At 43.6% G+C, this 12,081-nt stretch overlaps 1 protein-coding gene across 1 annotated transcript in view; it reads right to left on the bottom strand.

The window, feature by feature from the left end:
* Positions 1-956: 956 nt before the first annotated feature.
* Positions 957-12,081, bottom strand: part of LOC120041190 (axin-2-like) — a 28,250-nt gene continuing 17,125 nt past the window's right edge. The window contains exon 10 of the mRNA XM_038986128.1: positions 957-2,774. Within this exon, the coding sequence (XP_038842056.1) occupies positions 2,648-2,774 (127 nt within the window). The 3' untranslated portion in view covers positions 957-2,647. The remainder of the gene's footprint in view (positions 2,775-12,081) is intronic.

Genomic DNA, 12,081 nt, shown 5'->3' with positions numbered 1-12,081 from the left:
AATCCTCCAGTTATCTCCAGGAGGTCCCTCCGGCTTGCCCAGGACCCCCCACACCTCCCTGGGCAGAGGTAGAACTGGGAAAGGGAACGTGTGGACAAATGTCATTCAAAGATGTACATCCACAATCCATCATCTTCATGTAGACATGCGCAAACTAGTGCTGGGCGATCAGTACTTTTTGAGGTCGGTTTGGTGAGGAAAAAATAATCAAGATTTTCATTATTTTTCTAAACATTAAATGCACTATTCATTGTGGGTTGAACAATGTACCATATAATAAAACAATTAAAGTCCCATGATGGCAGTGACTGCCAATTACTTATTAACCATAAGTTATTCACATTTTCCTTTAAAATATTGTTTTATTTGAAGACTATTTCGTTTCAAGTCAACTCATCTCTATAGAGCTACTGCCTATACTGTCTGGCAAAATGACTATTTTAGTAGTTCTTAGTATTTTCAGGTAGATAGCGCTTCGAAACAAGTACTCTGTATCCCTCAATCTTATGCAACAGGCGTAAAAGAAACAGACCAGACAAGTAGGCACGCACTGGATTATGGTCATTGTAGTTAATAATCACGTTTTCTGTGCAAAACTACGTAGAACACTGGCCTGCTGGAATCTACAGCTCCCTACTACATCGCACAGTTCAGACATGAACTGATTTACCTCGAGAGAATCTGCAGGGAAATATGAACAATGAGCTCACAGAAAAAACTACATTGAATAAAAATTATTGAACCAACTTGTCAATTAGTTGTTTAAATACCAAAATAAAACCAATATTTCTGTTAAATCGGTCAGCACTAACGCCTTTTGGGGATTTCAGGTCCCCACAAGGATATAAAAACAAGACCACACACACACACACCACGTCCCCAGTTGGTTAGACAAGTGTGAACACACACACACAATCCCATACACACTTGAAAAAAAGCAGAGTAGAGCATTCTCATTTCATTTGAAAAATATAAAATTTAATAAAGGCTACATCTCTTTATAATAATAATTACATTAATTAAAGTACCGAGGCGTCTTTCCAATGGAGCTCTATAGAATAGAATACATCATTTACAGTTTTAATACAAGTGGAACAAAAACAAAAAAAGCCATGAAAAATATTATAAAACAAACATGATTACAAGGAGATACTAAAAAGGCATAGTAATAAACTCTTTTGAACATAAGCCCCTTGTGAAAACCAAGGGAGTATCATACCCTGATAACAGGGTAGTAACACGGTAAAGAGATCCATGTAGGCACAGCTACTGTACTCAGTAAAACACTACAGCTTCCTCTCAAACGCCACCCTATTACCTATGGAGTGCACTACTCTTGCCCTGGTCATAGGAAATAGGGTGGCGTTTGAGACGCAGCATCGTAGTGTGTGTTAGCATCATAACCTCTTCCTCTGGCAACGCAGGGTTAACAAGACACACAGGAGAGACTGGTCAATTCAATACCAGAGGCGTAAATACCACTAACATTTGTGGGGGGACAAAACATTTTTTTGGAGGGGGGGGACTAGTCTCCCGAAGGCAGACATGGTCGTACTCATTAGGACACGTATCAGAACCGGTTTTGCTAAACAAAATGAAAATGTGTGTTTCTTATTGGACAGATCCAGGAAAGGTAGTCCCTCCCTGTTTGTCAGTTTTCTTCCGTTCGGCCTAATGAATACACCCTAGATCTGTCGTTCTGCTCAGAAGCCTGGACATCAAGGAATGAGGGGTGGCTATACACAAAACAACTGTTGAGCTTTGCTGGTATAGATTAATTTGGTGGGCTTGTCTTTAACAGGTGTAAACCTATGTTAGCATGTTTCTGCAATATGGGGTAGTTTGGTGCTCTGGGCCAGTTTAGGGCCAGTTCGGGGGTAGTGTTGTCCTAAGTGTGGGCTCTTTCCCTGTGCAAAGCCTGGGCAACAAAACAAAGGCACTGAGACATGAGACTACAGGGCTGTGGTACCTGCGCTACACCATACTGTGAAGTTAGTACAGGAAGTCACTGACTGATCAGAACAGAAAACACTGCCACAGGATTAGTTGACAAGGCAGGAAAGTGGAGGGTGGAAAACTAAATACTTTGCATTTGAAATATTGGAGATGACATCTCCCAATTCTCCAAGCAGCTTGTCCATCCACAGGACTATGGGGAGGGGAGTGACATTTCAATAAATAATTAATAAACTCTTTACATTTATCAAAAAATCATTATATATGTCCATCTGCATATACATCTAGGGTTGTTGGTAGAGGCAGGCTCAGATAGGGCACCAGTCCCAACTTTCACTTCTCAACCTTTCACCTCTAGCAGTCTCTCAGGTATCAGAGGTCCCCGCCTACTCCCTCAGACAGTGGTCATTCAATTCACGTATAGTTTCTGGAACCCAACACCCGTATCCAAACCCAACCCACAGTCCACCATTTTCTCCTCTTTCATCTCCAAGACTAGATGTTTTTGTTAAATAAATTCGACTGTTGATGGCTACTCCTCTACTCCGCTCTCCATCCTTCATTGGCCAAGCTTCTTCAATAGAATCTCCAGTCACCAGTCCTTAGCTTTAAGACTCTCTGGTGGAACAGGGGTGAGGTGTCCATGGAGTGTGTTTCTGTTATATATTCCTCTGGTACTTCTGGAGGGGTATCAGTCCATCCTCTCCACCTTGCCCAGGATCTTCCCCTGGTACCTGGGCAGGACAGAGCTGTCATCCAACACCTCCTCGAACACGGCTCCACACTTAAACTCATCACTGGCCCTCTTGAAGTAGTACCTGTAACCCAGGAGGGGAGAGAGGGAGTTAGTGACAACAGGTCAATCATCTGTACAGTACAGCCAACACAACCAGACCATAGAAGACCTGGATTACTCTATCCAACACAGAAGACCTGGATTACTCTATCCAACACAGAAGACCTGGATTACATGGAACAGTACTCTATCCAACACAACCAGACCATAGAAGACCTGGATTACATGGAACAGTACTCTATCCAACACAACCAGACCATAGAAGACCTGGATTACATGGAACAGTACTCTAGCCAACACAACCAGACCATAGAAGACCTGGATTACATGGAACAGTACTCTAGCCAACACAACCAGACCATAGAAGACCTGGATTACATGGAACAGTACTCTAGCCAACACAACCAGACCATAGAAGACCTGGATTACATGGAACAGTACTCTAGCCAACACAACCAGACCATAGAAGACCTGGATTACATGGAACAGTACTCTAGCCAACACAACCAGACCATAGAAGACCTGGATTACATGGAACAGTACTCTAGCCAACACAACCAGACCATAGAAGACGTGGATTACATGGAACAGTACTCTATCCAACACAACCAGACCATAGAAGACCTGGATTACATGGAACAGTACTCTATCCAACACAACCAGACCATAGAAGACCTGGATTACATGGAACAGTACTCTATCCAACACAACCAGACCATAGAAGACCTGGATTACATGGAACAGTACTCTATCCAACACAACCAGACCATAGAAGACCTGGATTACATGGAACAGTACTCTATCCAACACAACCAGACCATAGAAGACCTGGATTACATGGAACAGTACTCTATCCAACACAACCAGACCATAGAAGACCTGGATTACATGGAACAGTACTCTATCCAACACAACCAGACCATAGAAGACCTGGATTACATGGAACAGTACTATTGAACAGTACTCTATCCAACACATACGTGGAACAGTACGCCATCCAACACAACCAGACCATAGAAGACCTGGATTACATGGAACAGTACTCTATCCAACACAACCAGACCATAGAAGACCTGGATTACATGGAACAGTACTCTATCCAACACAACCAGACCATAGAAGACCTGGATTACATGGAACAGTACTCTATCCAACACAACCAGACCATAGAAGACCTGGATTACATGGAACAGTACTCTATCCAACACAACCAGACCATAGAAGACCTGGATTACATGGAACAGTACTCTATCCAACACAACCAGACCATAGAAGACCTGGATTACATGGAACAGTACTCTATCCAACACAACCAGACCATAGAAGACCTGGATTACATGGCACAGTACTCTATCCAACACAACCAGACCATAGAAGACCTGGATTACATGGAACAGTACTATTGAACAGTACTCTATCCAACACATACGTGGAACAGTACGCCATCCAACACATACATGGAACAGTACAATTGAACAATACGCCATCCAACACATACGTGGAACAGTACTATTGAACAGTACGCCATCCAACACATACATGGAACAGTACTATTGAACAGTACGCCATCCAACACATACGTGGAACAGTACTATTGAACAATACGCCATCCAACACATACGTGGAACAGTACTATTGAACAGTACGCCATCCAACACATACATGGAACAGTACTATTGAACAGTACGCCATCCAACACATACGTGGAACAGTACTATTGAACAATACGCCATCCAACACATACATGGAACAGTACTATTGAACAGTACGCCATCCAACACATACATGGAACAGTACTATTGAACAGTACGCCATCCAACAAATACGTGGAACAGTACTATTGAACAGTACGCCATCCAACACATACATGAACAGTACTATTGAACAGTACGCCATCCAACACATACGTGGAACAGTACTATTGAACAGTACGCCATCCAACACATACATGGAACAGTACTATTGAACAGTACGCCATCCAACACATACATGAACAGTACTATTGAACAGTACGCCATCCAACACATACGTGGAACAGTACTATTGAACAGTACGCCATCCAACACATACGTGGAACAGTACGCTATCCAACACATACGTGGAACAGTACTATTGAACAGTACGCTATCCAACACATACGTGGAACAGTACGCTATCCAACACATACATGGAGCAGTACTATTGAACAGTACGCTATCCAACACATACGTGGAACAGTACTATTGAACAGTACGCTATCCAACACATACGTGGAACAGTACTATTGAACAGTACGCTATCCAACACATACGTGGAACAGTACTATTGAACAGTACGCTATCCAACACATACGTGGAACAGTACTATTGAACAGTACGCTATCCAACACATACGTGGAACGGTACTATTGAACAGTACGCCATCCAACACATACATGGAGCAGTACTATTGAACAGCACGCTATCCAACACATACATGGAACAGTACTATGGAACAGTACGCTATCCAACACATAAGTGGAACAGTACGCTATCCGACACATACGTGGAACAGTACTATTGAACAGTACGCTATCCAACACATACATGGAACAGTACTATTGAACAGTACGCTATCCAACACATACATGGAGCAGTACTATTGAACAGTACGCTATCCAACACATAAGTGGAACAGTACGCTATCCAACATACGTGGAACAGTACTATTGAACAGTACGCTATCCAACACATAAGTGGAACAGTACGCTATCCAACACATACGTGGAACAGTACTATTGAACAGCACGCTATCCAACACAAACGTGGAACAGTACTATTGAACAGTACGCTATCCAACACATACGTGGAACAGTACTATTGAACAGTACGCTATCCAACACATACGTGGAACAGTACTATTGAACAGCACGCTATCCAACACATACATGGAACAGTACTATTGAACAGCACGCTATCCAACACAAACGTGGAACAGTACTATTGAACAGTACGCTATCCAACACATACGTGGAACAGTACTATTGAACAGTACGCCATCCAACACATACGTGGAACAGTACTATTGAACAGTACGCTATCCAACACATACGTGGAACAGTACGCTATCCAACACATACGTGGAACAGTACTATTGAACAGTACGCTATCCAACACATACGTGGAACAGTACTATTGAACAGTACGCTATCCAACACATACGTGGAACAGTACTATTGAACAGTACGCTATCCAACACATACGTGGAACAGTACGCTATCCAACACATACATGGAACAGTACTATTGAACAGTACGCTATCCAACACATACATGGAACAGTACTATTGAACAGTACGCTATCCAACACATACATGGAACAGTACGCCATCCAACACAACCAGACCATAGAAGACCTGGATTACATGGAACAGTACTCTATCCAACACAACCAGACCATAGAAGACCTGGATTACATGGAACAGTACTCTATCCAACACAACCAGACCATAGAAGACCTGGATTACATGGAACAGTACTCTATCCAACACAACCAGACCATAGAAGACCTGGATTACATGGAACAGTACTCTATCCAACACAACCAGACCATAGAAGACCTGGATTACATGGAACAGTACTCTATCCAACACAACCAGACCATAGAAGACCTGGATTACATGGAACAGTACTCTATCCAACACAACCAGACCATAGAAGACCTGGATTACATGGAACAGTACTCTATCCAACACAACCAGACCATAGAAGACCTGGATTACATGGAACAGTACTCTATCCAACACAACCAGACCATAGAAGACCTGGATTACATGGAACAGTACTCTATCCAACACAACCAGACCATAGAAGACCTGGATTACATGGAACAGTACTATTGAACAGTACTCTATCCAACACATACGTGGAACAGTACGCCATCCAACACATACATGGAACAGTACAATTGAACAATACGCCATCCAACACATACGTGGAACAGTACTATTGAACAGTACGCCATCCAACACATACATGGAACAGTACTATTGAACAGTACGCCATCCAACACATACGTGGAACAGTACTATTGAACAATACGCCATCCAACACATACGTGGAACAGTACTATTGAACAGTACGCCATCCAACACATACATGGAACAGTACTATTGAACAGTACGCCATCCAACACATACGTGGAACAGTACTATTGAACAATACGCCATCCAACACATACATGGAACAGTACTATTGAACAGTACGCCATCCAACACATACATGGAACAGTACTATTGAACAGTACGCCATCCAACAAATACGTGGAACAGTACTATTGAACAGTACGCCATCCAACACATACATGAACAGTACTATTGAACAGTACGCCATCCAACACATACGTGGAACAGTACTATTGAACAGTACGCCATCCAACACATACATGGAACAGTACTATTGAACAGTACGCCATCCAACACATACATGAACAGTACTATTGAACAGTACGCCATCCAACACATACGTGGAACAGTACTATTGAACAGTACGCCATCCAACACATACGTGGAACAGTACGCTATCCAACACATACGTGGAACAGTACTATTGAACAGTACGCTATCCAACACATACGTGGAACAGTACGCTATCCAACACATACATGGAGCAGTACTATTGAACAGTACGCTATCCAACACATACGTGGAACAGTACTATTGAACAGTACGCTATCCAACACATACGTGGAACAGTACTATTGAACAGTACGCTATCCAACACATACGTGGAACAGTACTATTGAACAGTACGCTATCCAACACATACGTGGAACAGTACTATTGAACAGTACGCTATCCAACACATACGTGGAACGGTACTATTGAACAGTACGCCATCCAACACATACATGGAGCAGTACTATTGAACAGCACGCTATCCAACACATACATGGAACAGTACTATGGAACAGTACGCTATCCAACACAAGTGGAACAGTACGCTATCCGACACATACGTGGAACAGTACTATTGAACAGTACGCTATCCAACACATACATGGAACAGTACTATTGAACAGTACGCTATCCAACACATACATGGAGCAGTACTATTGAACAGTACGCTATCCAACACATAAGTGGAACAGTACGCTATCCAACATACGTGGAACAGTACTATTGAACAGTACGCTATCCAACACATAAGTGGAACAGTACGCTATCCAACACATACGTGGAACAGTACTATTGAACAGCACGCTATCCAACACAAACGTGGAACAGTACTATTGAACAGTACGCTATCCAACACATACGTGGAACAGTACTATTGAACAGTACGCTATCCAACACATACGTGGAACAGTACTATTGAACAGCACGCTATCCAACACATACATGGAACAGTACTATTGAACAGCACGCTATCCAACACAAACGTGGAACAGTACTATTGAACAGTACGCTATCCAACACATACGTGGAACAGTACTATTGAACAGTACGCCATCCAACACATACGTGGAACAGTACTATTGAACAGTACGCTATCCAACACATACGTGGAACAGTACGCTATCCAACACATACGTGGAACAGTACTATTGAACAGTACGCTATCCAACACATACGTGGAACAGTACTATTGAACAGTACGCTATCCAACACATACGTGGAACAGTACTATTGAACAGTACGCTATCCAACACATACGTGGAACAGTACGCTATCCAACACATACATGGAACAGTACTATTGAACAGTACGCTATCCAACACATACATGGAACAGTACTATTGAACAGTACGCTATCCAACACATACATGGAACAGTACTATTGAACAGTACGCCATTTAACACATACGTGGAACAGTACGCCATCCAACACATACGTGGAACAGTACTATTGAACAGTACGCTATCCAACACATACGTGGAACAGTACTATTGAACAGTACGCCATCCAACACATACGTGGAACAGTACGCCATCCAACACATACGTGGAACAGTACTATTGAACAGTACGCTATCCAACACATACGTGGAACAGTACGCTATCCAACACATACGTGGAACAGTACTATTGAACAATACGCCATCCAACACATATGTGGAACAGTACTATTGAACAGTACGCCATCCAACACATACATGGAACAGTACTATTGAACAATACGCTATCCAACACATACGTGGAACAGTACTATTGAACAGTACGCCATCCAACACATACATGGAACAGTACTATTGAACAGTACGCTATCCAACACATACGTGGAACAGTACTATTGAACAGTACGCTATCCAACACATACGTGGAACGGTACTATTGAACAGTACGCTATCCAACACATACGTGGAACAGTACTATGGAACAGTACGCTATCCAACACATACGTGGAACAGTACGCTATCCAACACATACGTGGAACAGTACTATTGAACAGTACGCTATCCAACACATACGTGGAACGGTACTATTGAACAGTACGCTATCCAACACATACGTGGAACAGTACTATGGAACAGTACGCTATCCAACACATACGTGGAACAGTACGCTATCCAACACATACGTGGAACAGTACTATTGAACAGTACGCTATCCGACACATACATAGAGTATATTCAGCAAGACACATAATGAAGATAATGTCACATGGATTCAATATGATCTGGTTTAACCTCAGATTGTGTGTGCACGCTGTGTGTCTCTTTTCCTTCATTAAGCCCTACTCCCCTACCCCAGATAAAGGAGCCATTGTGCAAGGGGCCAGAGAAGACGGCCACTGAGGTCAGAGGTCAAGAGCTAGCCTCCCCCCAGCCCTTTGGAGTCTTGAGGGGAGGAGAGACAAACTCCTGTGATCTACAATGCACCAACAACACTTCACGCTCAACTAACCCTCAGACTGAACCAATGGCTTCTGTATTATAGGGGTGGTCTTTGATAGTCTATGGTTCTACAGGGGCTTATTGGATATAAGAGGGTCTGGACCAATTCAAAATCCACCCATTTCCTCTCATTTCATCAGTCCTGCCCTGGTACTGAGCTACTCCAGCTCCTGACTAACTGCTTATCATTAGGCCCTCAGTGAAAGGACCCCTTCATTTAAAGAAGGCTCATATTTTGGGTGCCTGCAAGTCTGCCTGTTATAAACCCTGACCTTGACACACACATCATATTTTCTCCTAGTCACTGCCCTTCCCTCTGTGAGAGCTGTAGAAGGTTCCCGGTAGGCAGCCAGGGAGGGGGCGGGGTCATCTGATCTAAGCAGCCAACCACCTGAGGGGGTACCTCTTCCTGTCAGCCATGATGACTACACTGGCCCTGTTAATGACCCCCTTTACCCCCCAAAACTACCTCCATTCTTTTTAGAGGAAGAGGAACCAGCGGGGGAGGAAGGGTAAGTGCTGTATACCTCAGCCATTAACTCTGTAATGGAAAAATGCCTCATTTTGCCCATGTGTGGGGTGGTGCACGTTGTGTGCCTTGGAATTCCTAAAGCTCGTGTTTTTACGAGAGGGGCTGACAAAGTCATACAAACAATGCTCGTAAAAATGAGGAAAAACATTTTAAAAAACAAAAAAGTATTCGCAAACACACACAAAAGGGTGTTCACTAATAAAAACCAGTCTCCATTTGAAACACAGGAAGAGTTCACTAAACGGGGTGCAACAGGGTCTCACACAGCTTCTATTAAATCAGAACAACAATACTCTGACTGGGGAAATAATCCATTGTTCTCTGGCGAGACAAGTATGAACTGGGTAAATAAGAGGACATGAAAGAGAAAGTAAGACACGCTAGATAATTGTAGCCTTATTTCTGAGAAGGGGCTCTATCCTTCTCCAAAAAACTTCAAAGGAGCACGGATCTTATTTGCTCAAAGAGGGAACGAGAGAGAGAGAGAAATAACTACTTCCATTGGAACATGTTTTATGTGGCAGAGTTTTCAGTGTGCAACATCTGGCAGCAATACTGTCTGGCCGGGCTGTACTGTTCTTTGTTGAACGCAAGCCATGTTCAAATGACCCAACGCCACACATTCTCCCCCCTGCTACTGCTATTAAAACCATAAGCTTTGAATCCCCCTATCCTCCCCTCTAACAACGTGGATGGTTTGAGAGAAAGACAAGACAATCAACTACATAGACAAGAGAGAGGATGTCCACAGTGCAGCCATGCTTCTCACGCCTTACACCTATGTTCACATGACCTGACCAGGAACAACTCTGGACCAGAGCTACAGCCTTACACCTATGTTCACATGACCTGACCAGGAACAACTCTGGACCAGAGCTACAGCCTTACACCTATGTTCACATGACCTGACCAGGAACAACTCTGGACCAGAGCTACAGCCTTACACCTATGTTCACATGACCTGACCAGGAACAACTCTGGACCAGAGCTACAGCCTTACACCTATGTTCACATGACCTGAACAGGAACAACTCTGGACCAGAGCTACAGCCCTACACCTATGTTCACATGACCTGACCAGGAACAACTCTGGACCAGAGCTACAGCCTTACACCTATGTTCACATGACCTGACCAGGAACAACTCTGGACCAGAGCTACAGCCTTACACCTATGTTCACATGACCTGACCAGGAACAACTCTGGACCAGAGCTACAGCCTTACACCTATGTTTACATGACCTAACCAGGAAAAACGCTGGACCAGAGCTACAGCCTTACACCTATGTTCACATGACCTGAACAGGAACAACTCTGGACCAGAGCTACAGCCTTACACCTATGTTCACATGACCTGACCAGGAACAACTCTGGACCAGAGCTACAGCCTTACACCTATGTTCACATGACCTGACCAGGAACAACTCTGGACCAGAGCTACAGCCTTACACCTATGTTCACATGACCTGACCAGGAACAACTCTGGACCAGAGCTACAGCCTTACACCTATGTTTACATGACCTAACCAGGAACAACTCTGGACCAGAGCTACAGCCTTACACCTATGTTCACATGACCTGACCAGGAACAACTCTGGACCAGAGCTACAGCCTTACACCTATGTTCACATGACCTGACCAGGAACAACTCTGGACCAGAGCTACAGCCTTACACCTATGTTCACATGACCTGACCAGGAACAACTCTGGACCAGAGCTACAGCCTTACACCTATGTTCACATGACCTGAACAGGAACAACTCTGGACCAGAGCTACAGCCTTACACCTATGTTCACATGACCTGAACAGGAACAACTCTGGACCAGAGCTACAGCCTTACACCTATGTTCACATGACCTGACCAGGAACAACTCTGGACCAGAGCTACAGCCTTACACCTATGTTCACATGACCTGACCAGGAACAACTCTGGACCAGAGCTACAG

Source organism: Salvelinus namaycush, chromosome 3 (genome assembly GCF_016432855.1).
Source record: "Salvelinus namaycush isolate Seneca chromosome 3, SaNama_1.0, whole genome shotgun sequence".
Taxonomy (NCBI): domain Eukaryota; kingdom Metazoa; phylum Chordata; class Actinopteri; order Salmoniformes; family Salmonidae; genus Salvelinus; species Salvelinus namaycush.
The sequence above is the reverse complement of the archived record's forward strand: the minus strand, read 5'-3'. Positions and strand labels throughout refer to the sequence as shown.